This window comes from Malaclemys terrapin, chromosome 7 (genome assembly GCF_027887155.1).
Source record: "Malaclemys terrapin pileata isolate rMalTer1 chromosome 7, rMalTer1.hap1, whole genome shotgun sequence".
Lineage (NCBI taxonomy): Eukaryota > Metazoa > Chordata > Testudines > Emydidae > Malaclemys > Malaclemys terrapin.
Window position 1 is genome coordinate 37,768,916 of NC_071511.1, and position 16,821 is coordinate 37,785,736.

Genomic DNA, 16,821 nt, shown 5'->3' on the forward strand with positions numbered 1-16,821 from the left:
TGCTCTTCCGTTGACTCCCCCTACTCTTCTCGATCCGGTGGAGTACAGGAGTCAACGGGAGAGCGATCTGAGGTCGATTTAGTGCAGGGGTAGGCAACCTATGGCACACGTGCCGAAGGTGGCACGCGAGCTGATTTTCACTGGCACTCACACTGCCCAGGTCCTGGCCACCGGTCCAGGGGACTCTGCATTTTAATTTAATTGTAAATGAAGCTTCTTAAACATTTTAAAAACCTTATTTACTTTACATGCAACAATAGTTTAGTTATATATTATAGACTTATAGAAAGAGACCTAAAAACGTTAAAATGTATTACTGACACACAAAACCTTAAATTAGAGTGAATAAATGAAGACTCAGCACACCACTTCTGAAAGGTTGCCTCCCCCTGATTTAGCGAGTCTTCTCTAGACCCGCTAAATTGACTGACGATGCATTGATCGTTGCTCGTAGATCCCCTGGTAAGTGTAGACAAGCCCTGAGACAAGGAGGTGGGTGGGTGGGGAACAGATCTGGGGGTAGCTGGAACCCAAGAGGGGAGTGAGAGAATGAATGAGGATCTGGGGTGGGGGAAATGAGACTGGCTGGACAAGGAGTTTGGGATTGGGATGAGAAGCCTGAGAAGTGGAGACTGGGACTAGGAGGCAGGGGTGGTGAAGAGATAGGAATGTGACTGGGACAGATTGGAAGTGACAGGGCATAGTGTCAACAGGCAGAAGAGTATTTGACCTATAGAGAACCTCTCCTCCAGAGCCTGAAATGGAATCCCAGATTTCTGAGTTTCATCATTCCTCTGCTGTCAGTAAATACCTGTGAAACCCACTAGCAAAGTGTCTTATCCCCCTCTAGTGCTGGTCCACATAGAGGATGAAAACCTATTACAGCTATCACTTATTCTATTAATTCAAGTGGCAAAGGTCTGTCCAGTGCATCTAAAGTTTCCAGCCCTGTTAATAACCCATATAAGTGTCAGTATGATGCCATGTGATTGAATTTCCCCCCCAGTTTTCTCTTGAAAAGTCTGGGAAATTACACACTCTACCCCCCCCCCCCCCTCCCCCATTAACAGAACATTATTAAGGTTGCAAAGTTGAGCATACAGAAGTTAGGAAATGCCAGAATTATGGTTGCCTATGTAACTTTAATTCATCCCCCTTCTGTATATGTATTATGATATGGTCTTTACATGATCACATACTGTTTTTTCCACAGGACCCTGGCCTAAGTCACTGCACAGGATGGACCTGCTCTGGGGATGAATCAAGGTAGTATACTGATGGAGGCTGTTGTCTGTAGGCCTCCTGCTTCATTAGTTACGGAAGTTGGAAGATGTGGTAGTGAATGAGCGTGAAATTGCTTAAAGTGAGAGGATGGTCTCATGCAGGCAGTTAAATTCTGCCATGAAGAACTAGATTCTATTCTATCCTCTGCCACAGAGTTCCGATGTGATGCTAGGCAAGTCACTTAAACCAGATTTTTCACACATGGTCTGTAATTATGCATTCTTCAATTTCTGGATATCTTACTTGAGATCCTGGGGTCTGATTTGTAGAAGGGCTGAGCACTCACAGCTGCAACTGATGTCAATGGAGGGAGGTGTGCTTTGAACTTAAATAATGCTGAGTACTCATTAATAGTGATGAGTACTATTGTAAAACCCATGAGAAAATTAAATAATTCTGCCTTCAAAACAGGGTTTAAATAATGTGCAGTAAATAAGTTTTAGGGCCACACATTGAACTGTGAAGATAAAACAAATGATTGAATAGCTGCTCATGAAGTGAAAACTGTCCGTTTTATGTATCAGAGGGGGTAGCCGTGTTAGTCTGGATCTGTAAAAAGCAACAGAGGGTCCTGTGGCACCTTTAAGACTAACAGATGTATTGGAGCATAAGCTTTCGTGGGTGAATGTCCACTTAGTCAGACGCATGCTGTTGCTTTGTCCATTTTATGTACTGAATGAGACTGGGATCCTTTGGGGGGAAAAAATGTGACCATATAATTGAAGACTGTCATAATGCATATGTACAAGAGGGCTCAATTAAGGTTGCACAGACAGCCTTAATTCTAGTATTTCCTAGCTTTTGGGTGCTTGACTTTTCAATCTTAATGTTTTAACATAGTTTTGTGTGTATAAAGAATATTAAGATGATCAGGAATATGGATAATAGATTGTCACAGTTTTATTTGGCAATAATCTCTCTTGCTGTAACTTGGTTAGGTAAATATACTTAAAGCTTTTATTATTTAATTGTAAAGCCCTGTGCTCAGCTTCTTGGTGGGGGAGAATACATGCTTAATTTTGTTTCTTCTCAGTTTTTGGAAAGCTTGTTAATGACTTAAAAAAAAAAACTGAACAGAAAAAAGACTTCACACTTTAAATATATTTATACTTTAACTCAGACCTTTTAGTTTCAAACTTAGCATGTACTTAGCCATGAGTGAGGAAAGTATACTTCAATTTGGGAGGGAAAAATTCCATCAGAAATGTAAGTATGCACTGAATGTGCTACTTTCAAGATTCACAAAAATGTATGTGCACATCTAAACTTAGCTGAGCTTGCTGTAAATACATGTGTATGAATTTGTCTGTTGTAATAAAACACGGACAATGGCATTCTGCTTAAATGTTGTGTGTATAATTTTACAATATGACTAGGGCATGATACCATGGTTGTAAAGCACTTGAGATCTACCGATGAAAAATACTATATAAAAGCATAAGGTGGTTTTATTATTTATTATATTGTTTGGTCTTTTACTGTATTTGCTTACAGATTTGACTCTGAGAAGGTTGTAATTTCTTTTGTCTGTACTTCATTTCAGATTTTACTGTTCCTTAGGCTATATCAATGGAGCACATTCAGGGAGCTTGGAAGACCATCAGTAACGGTTTTGGATTCAAGGATTCTGTCTTTGATGGATCAAACTGTATTTCACCTACTATTGTTCAGCCGTTTGGCTCTCAACGCCGAGCTTCTGATGATGGCAAGCTCTCAGATATGTCTAAGACTAGTAATACCATTCGGGTTTTCTTGCCTAATAAGCAACGCACAGTGGTAAGTCTACCCAAGCCTCATGTACGTCTACATTACACTCTACTGGCAATGCTGTGTAGTGTAAGTGTAGCTACATGCTGCAGTCAAAAGCATACCACATCCACACTGCAGTATGTAGCTACACGTGTCAGTGAAAGGCTCTGGCAGAGTGGAGGCAGCAGGGAAAGCTTCAGCAGCTGCCTTTCACTCTGGTGAGGAAAAGCTCTGGCTGGAGGGGAGGCAGCAGGGAAAGGCTTCACCTCTGCCAGAGCCTTGCTCTGTGGCAGGGAAGGGCTCTAGAAGCAGGGAGCTGCTGGAGCCTTTCCCTGCTGCCAGAGTTTTTTCCTGCAGTGGGGAAAAGCTTCAGAAGCAGGGAGGCCATGGGATGCTACATGGCTAAAAATAGCAACGTAGACTGGGAGGGATGGCTTGGGCGACTAGAGATCCATGTAGGGCAGGGGTGGGCAAACTTTTTGGCCTGAGGGCCACATCAGGGTTGCAAAACAGTATGGAGGGCCGGGTAGGGAAGGCTGTGCTTCCCCAAACACCCTGCCCCCTATCCGACTCCTCCCACTTCCTGCTCTCTGACTGCCCCCTCAGAACCCCCCAACCCATCCAACCCCCCCCCCCCCACTCCTTGTTCCCTGACCATTCCCTCCCAAGACCCCCCCAACCCTAACTGCTCCCCTGGGTCCCCACCCCCTATACAACCCCCCTGCTTCCTGTTCCCTGACTGCCCCAACCCCTATCCACATCCCTGCCCCCCGATAGGCCCCTTGGGACTCCCGCGCCTATTCAACCCCCCCATTCCCTGGCCCCGGCCCCCTTACCATGCAGCTCAGAGCAGCATGTCTGGCAGCCCCGCCACTCGGCCGGAGTCTGCTGCGCTGCCCTGCAGGAGCACGCAGCCCTGCCGCCCAGAGCGCTGCCTGCGTGGTGGCATAGCAGCGGGGGAGGGGCCGGGGGCTAGCCTCTCCGGATGGGCAGGACGGTCCTGCAGGACGGATGTGGCCCGCGGGCTGTAGTTTGTCCACCTCTGATGTAGGGTGTGTGCTTGAGTCTACTTCAGGTGTATCTGTAGTTTACTCACATAAGCAATGTGTCACAGTCTATACTGCTATTTTTACCTGCGGTGGGGGACTGCTTGTAAGTACACTACACGCCACCAAAAGAAGGGTGCAGAGCTGAAGCATCCTATGAGATGTTATAGACTTTTACTATTGTTAACGTATATGTGGCAACAGAAATGTTAAAAAAACCTGGAAGGTTGGTCCATGTTTAGGAAAGTCATTATTAGTCCCTTAATCCTAAAGGCTATATTTTAAAAATAGTATCATTATATTCTGGTGCAATGTTCTACAATATACAGGTGTTGATTACATTCAAATATTTAAGAGCAAGATATTTCAGTAGTGGGCTAACGTAATTTACAGTATTGCTGCAGAACTATCCTAGCCTATATAAACTCAAATATATGATGATTTTTGTCACAGGTTGCTTCAGCATGGATCCCCACAATGAAATATATTGAAGATAGATTGAACTTAAACATCTCTTGGTCTTTGTTCCAAGCTGAGCATTCCAATAATATGCTAAAACTCAATAATGTTGGTTGAAATCCTAATTCATGTTTTGTCCCTTCCCTCAACATAATGCCACCCACCCACCCACTCACAATGCTATCATTTGTCTGCATATGTGTCAAGTATAAAACATTCTGTCCAGCATAAAAACAGTAAACTGCAACAAAATTTTCTTACTCAAGTTTATATATTACTGTGAGTGTGACAGAAAATATGCTTGTCTGGCCTGTTAGCACAGTATGCCATGAGCCAAAACATTAAGGTCCAGCAAGTCCATTGTTGCATACCACAAGTTAACTTTTGTAGACAAACCTTCAAAAGTGAACTGTAATGCAAGGTTTTTGTTTTTGTTTTTTTGAGTGGAATGGATCCTTTGGTCTATATAACTGCCTCAAACACTTTCTGAAAACCTTTTTTCTGCTTCTACATTAGGAATATCTGGTCCTGACTTAATGCTTTTCCTTTGGAGGACCTGGAATGTGACATCATAGCTGGAGGCAGAAACTTGAACAGGAGGAAAGGTTGAGACTTAGGCTGGGAGAGCTGTAGCTCAAATTTCAACCTCCGGTTAAAACATCACATTCCAAGCCCCAACTACTGCCAGTGTTTCCTAGGGAAAAAGAAATATATCTGATATTTCTTATGTTAAGCAAGCAGAATTTTTTTCTTAAATCTAAGGCGGTCTTTTCTCATAATAAAGGAATATCCAGAACAATTTTTGGTGGTATGAAAAACAAACTAGCCACAGTAAATATAGCAAACTGTTACAATAAAGTGATTGTGGCAATCACCAAATTTCCTCCTTCCAAAACTTATTAGAAGATACTGACAAACTCAGAATGCCATACATAAAACCGGTATCATCTGCCTTCATTTTGGCTTCTCTTTTGGTCAAGATCAAGTGGCATGTTGAGCCAAAGGGTCATACAGGCATAATTCTTGAGCCTATTGTAGATCAAATGGTAGGGATGCAGCATTAAAAAGTTACATCCAAACAGAGAAATGCCATCCAGTTGAGCATAAGACATCACAAACTTGTCCAGTGTGCTCATGGACATGTAGATTCAAACATCCAACCTTACATTTCACTTCCTTTAATGTCAAGGCAAACAAATGAAGCAAACAGTGGCTTAACTTCCTCTTGCTTTCTGCTGACTTTCATAGAAATCAAAATAACTATTAAAATGAAACTTTTGTATGGAAGGATAACTTTTCTTTATCTTGAAGTTTTAAATCCTCACAGAAGCCCAGAAGTTGAATAGTCACCACATGCTGCAACCATAATTTCTACTAAGCATAGTAGTTTGTTCTTAAACATTTAGGGAGGGTAGCAAAGGCAGGTCTGCCCCCTTTTAAATGGGGGTGAATATACCATTTGTTAAGGAGGTTCACAACTGGAGATGCTTCTGGATCATAAGGTAGCATTGATGGCTAAAAAGCACTGCTATGTACATCTGATCAGACTTACAGCTTTTCATCTTGAAGGGAGACCTAGCCACAGTTACCCATGCCTTTATCATATCAAGATTTGACAATGCATTCTATGGGAGCTGCATTAGAAGAACATTCTGAAGTTGCAGCCAATGAGAAAGCAGCAATATCAGCTATCGGCATTGGCTGCTGATTTCCTTTTGGGTGCCATTCTGTGTGGTGTTTGATCTTATATAGCCCTGTATGTATGGTTTGGGATCTGGCTACTTAAGAGACTGCCTTTGTCTCTCCATTGTCGCACCACCTCAAATCAGCTGAGGTACTCTCAGTTTCTGGATTTGAAAGTTTGGGAATTGTTCTGGTAGCAGGATGATTGAGTTCACTACTCCTTCACACATTGAATTGAGAGCTCCAGATAAGTTTACATTAAAGGCATGATGTAAGGCTCATTTGTTTTCTAGGGAAAGCTATATTCGATGGATTTTTTGGATGGACTTGTTCAGTTAAATTCTGAAGGAAATAGTATCTTCTATTAACCTGTTTTAGCATTACTCCTAGAAATGCTTAATCATGTCATCAGTGTGGCATGTTAGGCACACTTTTTTTAAAATTTCAAACTCTATTAATAAAGTGCTACTAAGTCTAGTTTTACTGTAGTGATGTGTAGAATATGAAGATCAGAAAAATGATATTTTAAACCTTTTTATGTCCTCCTTAGAGTTTTAAATTAAAATTGGCTCTTGTCCACAGGTAAATGTGCGGAATGGGATGACCCTACATGATTGTCTTATGAAGGCGCTCAAAGTCAGAGGTCTGCAGCCAGAATGCTGTGCAGTTTTTCGACTTTTTAATGAACAAAAAGGGTAAGAAGCTGTGTAGTAAATCAGAGATACAATTTTAACATCCTGTTGGATTTTTTTCAAATCCTGGTTTTAAACTAGCAGAAACTGTGGTTTCTTCCCCCATTTTTGCTAATTTCTTTAGAAGTCTAACTTGGCTGTGAAGACTCTCTTCATGCTTTCTTTGCTCTTCTCAAATTTCTTATTCAAAAAGCCAGTCCTTAAGCATGCTGAATGATGTAAGAAATTAAATGTTAGTTTTATTTAAATGCTCATACTTCTGGAAGATTTCTATGCAACTGTGTATGCGCAGATTTCTTTGCTTCCCTGCAGAAAAATGACTTTCTGATGGGGAAGCAAAGGGAAGCCTCAAGAGCAGTTATGTGCCCCTCCCCAGCAGTGTGGGCACGTTGTTTCGGGTGCCTGGAGCAGCCGGTGGAGAGGTAAATCACCGTGGGGATGGGGTGAGGCCCTGGGGAGACCCCGACCGATGGCTCCTACCCTGCGCCAGGCTCAGCTGCTAGTCCCAGCTGGGCTGGGGGCAGGGGAGGATGAGACTTCCTCTTCCCTGCAAGGAGCAGCCAGGGCTGGGTCAGACCCACCCCCAGAAACCTCCCCTCACTGTAGGAACCCCCAACGAGCTCCTGTGCATTCAGACCCCCCCCCCCCCCACCCGAACCACCCACACCCAGATTGCCCGACACAGAACCCTCTCACCCCACACCTGGATCCCCCCCCCACTAAGCCCCTCCACATTTGGATCCTGTCAGGCTCAGCCTGTCTACCCACACCTGGTGTGCCTGGCGCAGAGGAGCAAGGCCCTGTGGTGTTTCTGGGGCAGGGCCAGCCTTTGTACAGTGTCAGAGATGGGTGCAGCCTCACCACCAAGTCCATGTCTGGGGGGTGGGGTTCAGGGTGATCTCCCATCTCCATGCAGCCAGTGGCCTGTGCTCCCCACTGCCGTGCTGGAGCCTCCACATTTATTTATTATCAAATAAAATTTGCAAAACTTTGCAGAATTTTAAAATGTGTGCAGAATTTTTATTTTTTGGCACAGAATTTTTAATTTTTTGGTGCAAGATTCCCTCAGGAATAATGCAAAGGATTTTATATACACCATGGAAAATGCGTACACTTCTGTCTCAAAACTGAAGAAGGAAAAACCTGAGTTAGCTGCTTTTTACAGACTTTTTTTTGTATCACTCTAATCTAGCTAGATTGTGTTCAAATTTGAACATACAATATTTTCTTCCTGCCTTTGAAGATAGCTCACTTCAGCATTATATGTGCTTGACTCCTCCAAATAAGGATCCTTGTATTCAATTTTAATGTTATAAATTCCTCTGGAAATTTTAAAATGTTATGGATTTAAGTCTCATCTCAGGTATTCCTTTGCGTTTTGTAGGGCCGGGGGGGGTGTGCTGCTATTAAATACCAAATGATTATTTTACAAGCTGAGAGAGTGAAGGTATCTCATTGAGTTAATGTATTAACTTCACACTTCGGAAGACTTGGGCTCAGTGCTTTTTGAAGCCACAATCATGAGACAGTCATTTGTGGGTATTCATCTCTGTATAACTGAGTCTGCATTGAGGTCTCAAGTAACTTTGGAGCTAAAGCACATAATATGGTTTCTATATCACTTTAAATTTGCCATTCATAATTTGGTACATTTGTTTATAAAGATATTTCTACGGTGCCTATCACCATAGCATCTGGATGCCTTATATCTTATAAAAACAATCAAAATATATGACAACCCACGTAGGGTATTTAAACTGCTATTGCTGAAAAATTGGAAATCACTTACAATTCTTTGTTTAAAAAAAAAGAAAAACCTACTGAAATACCATTCATTCTAAGAGGTTGGTTGTATTTGTTTTCATGTTACAGGAGCATGTATTACAGTTTATATTATTGAATAGACCTGTTTATTCTCACTTCTCAATTTTTTTTCCTTTTTAGCAAAAAAGCGCGCTTGGATTGGAATACAGATGCTGCTTCCTTGATTGGAGAGGAACTGCAAGTAGATTTCCTTGATCATGTTCCACTTACAACACACAACTTTGTAAGTTTAGTTTTCTTCTGTATTTTGAATGCAGGATGCTGGTTCAGCTGACTTTCTGAACATGGGAAGCAACTTTAGATCTTGATGCTACAGTATCATCTCTCCCAATAAAATGTTAATTAATAAAACCAGAATGACAACAACAACCCCAGATTATTTACAGGTGTTAGTTCCCTAATCTCAGTGATTTTTCAGATCTGGCCTGGAACATGTGGCAACGCCCTCTTTCATTTACAATAGTAGTAATGAAATAAAATTCTGATCCTCTATCAGGTTTTTAAGCAATTTTCTTTACATTCCAGTTGACAGTATTTTCTAATCCCAAAACAGAGTGGATGTCTTCACCTTAGTCTTTATTTCAGAAAATTGAATAATTTCTCTTACATGTTCAGTAAAATGCGCACCATTTATGCAAAGAGAAAGTATTCATGGTGTCTTTGGCATGCATGTTCACTTGCTTTGATGGTATCAGCTGGACAATGATTGTTACTAGAATGAGGTGTTGCTTTTTGGGCTAGCAATAGTCCTAAACAAATTCATTAAATGCCTGTATTTGGTGACTGACCGTCTTCATCACCTGGGTTTATCCTGTGTATCTATATGTGCATGATTGGCTTCTAAGGATATGGCCTTCTCCGGGGCGGTTCAGGTTCTGAAAATGACTTGCATTTGGAGCCTGTGGGTTCTTCGGTCAAAAAAATCAACGATGAAACCCACTTATAGAGTCTGTTATAGAGGCTTGTTGTTTTTTTCAGGGTGTTAAGCATGTTGATGTCCTGCAAATTCATGACATCTCTTTGCCAGGCTCTATATGAGGTTATGTTCACAATTTGACAGAATTTTGTTCTCTCTGGAGGTGAGAGACTCTTTGATTATAGTTTCTTCCCAACAGCATGCTATGGGATTCCTTTGCTTGGGATCCAGTCAATACCCTACTCAGTAGAGATAGGGCAACAGATATATCCAAGCAGGGTTGGAGTTCTGATCTATGTCAACTCTAAGTCTGTGGTACTTAGAAGCAAAAGAAAGCCAGGCTACGTTTAATTGTGTGGGAAGGGAGAACAATAAGGTTAGCTCTCAAGGCCTTTCTTCCTTCTATCAAGATGGAATATGGCCAGACTTTTTCACAATGTGACCATGCAATATCTAAACTGATGGGCAACTTCATTCCAATCTTCTCTGTCAAGATTTGATTTTTCCATAGGGATATTGGATAAAGACTGAAACCCTTCTGATACATCAGGCAGGACTAACCAGTTTTTTTAGCAGATTATGTCAGTTAGAAAGGTTATGATTGACACAACGATGCCCCATTTATTTGATCCATTGTTCTGTTTAGGGTAGGTCACAAGTGGACTTGTTTGTGACCAGACAGAACAGAAAGTGCAAAATCTTTTACTCCACAGTGGGCAGGGACCCAGATTTGGATCCTGCCTTTATTGTACATTGTTGTATGCCTTGCTTCCCAAAAGTCTTGGTAAAGAGATGTCAAGATGCTTAAAAACACCAACGTTCACCTAAAAAGAAATTTGCCATAAGGAATATCACTACTAAATAGCATTCTTTTGTGCATAGCTTATATACTTTTATACACACAATTCTATAACTATTAAAAAATAAAGAAGTCCAAGGTGATGTGATTGGTGCTTTACATGAAGGAAGTTTTAGACTCTTAATTGAAGTCAAAATCAAAACTCCCAAGCACTTTATTGGCAACAAGATGGTGCTCTGAATCTTGCAAGGATACACTTAGATTTCAGTATTAAATAGCTAAGTAAAGAGCTCACCAAATGTCTACAAAATATCCATAATTGTAACAGCACAAATCCACAAACTTTCTCAAGTGTAGTGTTAAGTTCAATATTTGGTTTGGAGCAGTTTTATAGTAAGTTTTCATTCATGATTTGACAGTTAATTTTTGCCAGATCCTTAGGTATTCATCTGAGCCACTTGACAGAGCTGTTACCATAATGGGGTGTGTGTGTGTGTGTGTGTACACACATTTTAACCATTTAACTTGTGTTCTAGGCTCGGAAGACATTTCTAAAGCTTGCCTTCTGTGACATATGCCAGAAGTTCCTGCTAAATGGGTTTCGGTGTCAGACGTGTGGCTACAAATTCCATGAACACTGCAGCACTAAAGTCCCAACCATGTGTGTGGACTGGAGCAATATCAGGCAACTCTTGTAAGAACTTTTAATTACTAATACTAACAGTCTCTGTGACTGAAGAATCTCAGACTCAGTCTCAATATCAGTGAGTGTTATGGTTTGTTGAGCAATGTAGTATGTAAAAAGATGTGTATTGATGTGATGAAATAACCATCAGTATCTGCTCCCAGCCAATTTATACAGTAAGACTATTGCCATGAAGTATATTAGGCTCTTTTTATAAAATAATATTCTGGGACAAGCAGACAAAGACATGGCAGATGTCAGCTAATTTCTTTAGTGTCACCTCAAAGTTCATTCAACATGGAAGTATGCAAGAGTTCCTTGTACAACTCATTTTTGTCTAAGGAAAAAATTAACCCTTTTGACATAGAGTACTATTGGTACTATGGGGCTTTTGAAAATTTGAGCCCAGAGATCCCATAGTATTTTTGAAACTCAATGAAATTTAGGCTTCGAAGGCTATGTCTACTGTAGTCCTTATGTCAGCAAAACTTTTCTCGCCCAGGGGTGTGACAATCCTCCCCCCCCCCCCGTGAGCGACATAAGTTTTGCCAGCATAAGCACTCATGTGCACTATGCTATGTCGATGGGAGACGCTCTCCCGCCAGCATAGTTACCACCGCTCATTGAGCTGCTTTTATTATGTCGACGGGAGAGCTCTCGCCCGTTGTCATAATGCAGTTACTTGAGCACTCTTACAGCGGCACAGCTGTATTGGTACAGCTGTGCTGCTGTAAACTTGTAAGTGTAGATATGGCCTAAGTCATTAAAAGGTTTCTGAAAATTTTATCCTTGGTTCATATTAGGAATCTGCACCAGTGTAACTAAATCAACTTAAAATAAATTTAATTCTACTGCTACTGAATCCTAGTGCAGATGGAATTAAACCTATTTAAATTAATAAAATGGTTCAAGTATATCTACATTAGTAGTTTATATGAGTTTAACTAAATTTAGTTGCGTAGGTACACACTTTCTAATGTAGATCAGCCCAAAGAGTGTAGGATAAATTGTAGGATTCCGTGCTAACTTCTAAACCTCCCTTAGCTCCTTTGCACTAGCAGTTTGGTGTTGAATGTCATGCCAGGAAAGGCTAATACCTAAAGTTTAATTTAGAAGTAACACTTAGAAAAAAATCATTAGGTCTGTAAGGACTATAGGGGTTTATTTGTCATGGAGCACACCATAAGCTTAAAGACCGAGCAGGAAAACAACTTTGTATAAATATGGATAAATATAATATTTTGCATGATAGCAATCAACCATAATGCAAAAACAGAAACCTAAAATCATACCTTTTTCTGTAGCATTGATTAGGATGTAATGTAGTACTTACTTACTTAATTGTAATTCTTTTTGTTGATATTTCAGATTGTTCCCTAATTCAAATATCAGTGACAGTGGTGTCCCTGCACTACCTCCCTTGACAATACGACGGATGCGTGAGTCTGTCTCCCGGATGCCTGTTAGGTAAGCTATTTCCACTACTTTTTGTTTTGGGAAGTATAGTTTCAATAAAATGGAATGATCATGTAATACTGGTGATGGACAGAATATGCTAAAACAACATCACTTTAGTTTTAAGGTTGAAATGCTAATATTTGTTTGCATTTAAAAATTGTAAATAAGATATGTAATATCCCCCTTTTCTACAGTTCCTAGAATTAAGAAACACTTGCACCTGGGATTGCCGGCTTTGAATTTTTAGTCTTGAGGTTTTAAATCAGATCATTAAAGGTGTGGGGGTTTTTGTTTTTGTTTTTTAAATATTTTTGATACTGTTGTGTCTTTAAAAATATCAGTATCAAAAAGTAATATGCTGTAGAATATAGGTTCCTTCAGAGAGTATTGTGCCAATAGCCCCATTAGAGCACAACCAGTCATGTAGTACATGTGTGAAAATGGATGATTCATTTGTTTTGCATGAGTCATATATAGAAGCTTTTGAAACACCATCCGTTTTGATACTACGTGTTCTTACTGTTTAACCTAAGTAGAGGGGTTTTAAAAGGAAACAGTATATAATAGGTTAAAGAAAATATACCACCCTTGAAATTCTGAAAATTAAAGAAAATGTGTGTCGATTTAGATGCTAAATGCATATTCTCCTTCTATGCAACATATCCTCTGACCCTTACTTCACACTTGGGTCCCTTTCCCTGCAGTATTAGAGACTGATGAGGTTAGGCCAGGCCAGAAGTGTATGCCCCGATTGGTAATTCTTTGCTTCAGCTGTAATCCAGTATTGGCCATATGTTAGAGAAATTACATTCTTTATTTAACCACTGTTGTTTGATTTCTGTAGAACTGTATTGGGCTCCTTTTAGCTGGTATTAGGATCCATGACTTCCTTGTAAACTGTTGTGTGTGAACAGTTGAACAGTCCCAGCAATCTATTTCCCCTTCCCAAACTATAATTCTCACAGCAACTTAAAACTATTTTTTTAAACTCCTAAAAATTGACTAGGCTTGAAAGAAGGGTCTTGCTTAAATTTCACAGATCTGTATTAATTCTAACTGAGCTAGTATTTTAACAACTGATTAAATATGAGTTGCCAGGAGTTGAGATGAGGAGTAACAAATTAAATAATGGCAAAAATACCACAGACTGCTGCTGAATGTGCCAGGCAGGTATTGCCAACTGTTAAAACCTTGCTTAAAACCCTTTGATTTTGTTCCTAAATTAAACTGGGCAAAATCCAACTGGCTAAATAGCTTAGTCAGCAAATAGACTAATCCTTCCTGGATTCTGTGTGTTTTTGTTTTTAGGCAAGATGTACTATACGGTAATTTACAACTAGTATAGAAAGAAAAATGAACTGTGACTTATTTTCTCCCTCTCCTCATGTTAGTTCCCAGCACAGATATTCTACGCCTCATGCCTTCACATTCAACACATCAAATCCTTCCTCTGAGGGCTCCCTTTCCCAAAGACAGAGATCTACATCCACCCCAAATGTCCATATGGTCAGCACTACCATGCCTGTAGACAACAGGATAATTGAGGTAATATGCTGAATAAGAAATTGTATAGAGCTCATCTAAAATTACTACTGGTTATTTAACCAGTATTTTAATTGTTGTTGCTATTTTCTGCTTAACATCTTCCCTTAGTTTGGTAAGTGATGAAAGCCCAGGGTGACCAATGTCTGCCTAGAGATTTAAGTATCTTATCTTTCATGCTTGCAGCGTCTCACCTTTGCTAAAGTTTTTAACAGATTTTGTGCTGCTTTACAAAGAATTGGTGGAGCCTAATGTTAAGAAGTTTAACAGATCACTCTTACTGCGCAAGAGCATGACCAGATTTGCTGCACAGCTGCTTACTGTTGGTCCTTTGGAATGTGTTCTTTGCCATTTAAAAAACATAAACTCACATGCAAATTGATAAATCAGTCAGATGGTGGTGCATATCTGCATGCCAGTTGCAAAGAATGAATATTAAAGGCAATGCCTCTTGTGCTATGCAGCCCATTAGACCTATACTTAAGAGTATGTCTTCACTACCAGCTGGATCAGCGGGCAGTGATCGATCCAGCGGGGATCGATTTATTGTGTCTAGTCTAGACGCGATAAATTGATCCCCGTGCGCTCTCCCCTCGACTCCTGTACTCCAGTTCAGCAAGAGGCGCAGGCAGAGTTGACGGGAGCAGCAGCAGTTGACTCACCGTAGTGAAGACATCATGGTAAATTGATCTACATTATTCACGTAGCTGAAGTTGCGTAACTTAGATTGATTTCACACCCCCTCGCCCCCCAGTGTAGACCAGGCCTTAGTATTAAGGACCCTAGAATTACGTGGTAAGGTTCAGCTCAGCTGAGATTCTCCCTCCTTCTACTTGCTTTCAAACTTCTATTCTTTTTGTAGATTGGCAGTGTAGTCAAGCCTGAAACAGGAGCTCTAGTTGCTATTAGGTGGTGTTAAGGTTAAAACTCACTAGGGGCGGGGGGAGACTTGCAGGAAGAGGAGCATGACCTGCACAGCTCCTACCAACCAGAGCCTTTATTCTAATAGATTTTGGAACTTCTCAGGACACATCCCTAGCTGCAGAGTTGTAAGATACACAGAAAGGTTTACTGCCTTTGGTTCCTCTGGCACACCTCCAAAAGGGCTCATGAGGGAGCTTCTCTTCTGAGCACCTTTGGACTCTATAGCTGGGGAAAGATGCCTGTATGTCAGAGTGTCTAAGCTCTTTTTGGAGCAGAAGCTATGTTCAAGGTGGGCTTTATAGGGGAAGTACCTTTCCTTTTTTTTGTTTGTTTTCCTTGGCCACTGTCTCATTCCCTCTTCACCAAGCTCCATTGCTGACCATATTTATGTCACAAAAATTACTCAGAGTAGTTTTACAAATAGGCAAATGAATTATACAACCATCTACATTCCCTAATAATTGTGTAGTACACAGGACTTTGATGAATACATTGTCATCTTTGTGTTTCATATAATGTAATGATGAGATGCCACTCTTTATCCCTTCCCACCTTTTTAATATCTTAAAGGATTGTGAATGAAGTAATGTAAATGTGCAGTCTTCCAGAAACAAATAGCTTTTTACATAATCTTGGAAGGTGTTTCACACAGTGTTGAATGGAAAAGACTGGCTTTTAATAAAGTAGTTTTAAAAAATGTGGGCATTAATATTCTCACTGTAGTTTAAAACTATACTTACTAGAGAGGAAAATATAACCAGCACAGAGCTAATGAATAAAGCTGCTTTTTCTTTCCTCGAGTTCCGGATCGTTTGTTTTTATTCATTCATCTTAGCAACTGAAAACTATTATTTTTTACTACTTCCTCTGTTCTTTTCTTTATTTCTCATTGCTTTGTATTAGAACAACAGCTTGAATGCTTCTCCCAGTTCCTGGTGCAGACGATTTTGTTTGAGGGGAAGAGTAGGTATTTTTCTTCATGCCTTTGCTTTCTTGCAATTAACAGCATTTGTAAGACTGTAAACCACAGTAATGGCTCAGTGAAATTATTAATCTAAAATTAGTTTATTAAAGATGTTGGTATGGCATGTTTGTTTTGGTTCAGTTCTAATATGTGAGTACGGTAGTTGGAGGTGATACCTGGGCAGAATAGTTTCAGTCATGGGTTAAGTTGATAATTCTACAGACAGTGAAATTCATCTTTGTGTTAGTCCATTCACTTTAGTAGGTTTACACTAACGAAGCATTGGTCCCACTATGTTTAAAATAAAATCTTGTCTCAAAAACGTCCTTTAATGTACTGGCCTTTTCTCTGGGAATTGTTTTGGTGAATTATAGCATGGCCACACCAAGATGATATAGCCAAGTAGAAACCAAGATTAAATAAATAGTGTGCTCATGGAGTCACATTGCTTGAGGCCAAAAGGTACCGCCAGATCATCTAGTCTGACCTCCTGTATATCACAGGCCAGCACCCACATACAAAGTCCAACAACCATAATTAGACCAAAGTATTGCAGCCCACAGGAGACTAGACTATTAGGTGCCACAGCCAGAGAATAGGAAGTCTGAGGTGCACCTGTACCCAAAGCCCCTGCAGTGGCAGAGAAATTGTCAGGTGTACCCAGATAATCCTGGCAAGTGAGCCACCTTGCGCTACTCGTACTTCGCATAAAGATTAGGTGTAAATGACAAATTATGGTACTGGTGTATAATATATGTATATGTGATTACTCAAAAGAGCATCTATATTATTTCCG

The 16,821-nt window shown here is 40.4% G+C and overlaps 1 protein-coding gene across 9 annotated transcripts in view; it reads left to right on the plus strand.

Moving 5' to 3' along the window:
• Positions 1 to 16,821, plus strand: part of RAF1 (Raf-1 proto-oncogene, serine/threonine kinase) — a 97,120-nt gene that overhangs the window by 36,368 nt on the left and 43,931 nt on the right. For 7 of the 9 annotated variants that reach the window (XM_054035740.1, XM_054035741.1, XM_054035738.1 and 4 more), the window contains 8 exons: positions 1,214 to 1,266; positions 2,828 to 3,060; positions 6,804 to 6,916; positions 8,858 to 8,960; positions 10,989 to 11,146; positions 12,506 to 12,604; positions 13,987 to 14,140; positions 15,965 to 16,024. In XM_054035740.1, coding sequence (XP_053891715.1) covers positions 2,854 to 3,060; positions 6,804 to 6,916; positions 8,858 to 8,960; positions 10,989 to 11,146; positions 12,506 to 12,604; positions 13,987 to 14,140; positions 15,965 to 16,024 — 894 coding nt within the window. In that variant the 5' untranslated portion in view covers positions 1,214 to 1,266; positions 2,828 to 2,853. The remainder of the gene's footprint in view (positions 1 to 1,213; positions 1,267 to 2,827; positions 3,061 to 6,803; positions 6,917 to 8,857; positions 8,961 to 10,988; positions 11,147 to 12,505; positions 12,605 to 13,986; positions 14,141 to 15,964; positions 16,025 to 16,821) is intronic. The other 2 variants (XM_054035742.1, XM_054035744.1) reach the window with 1 other exon arrangement.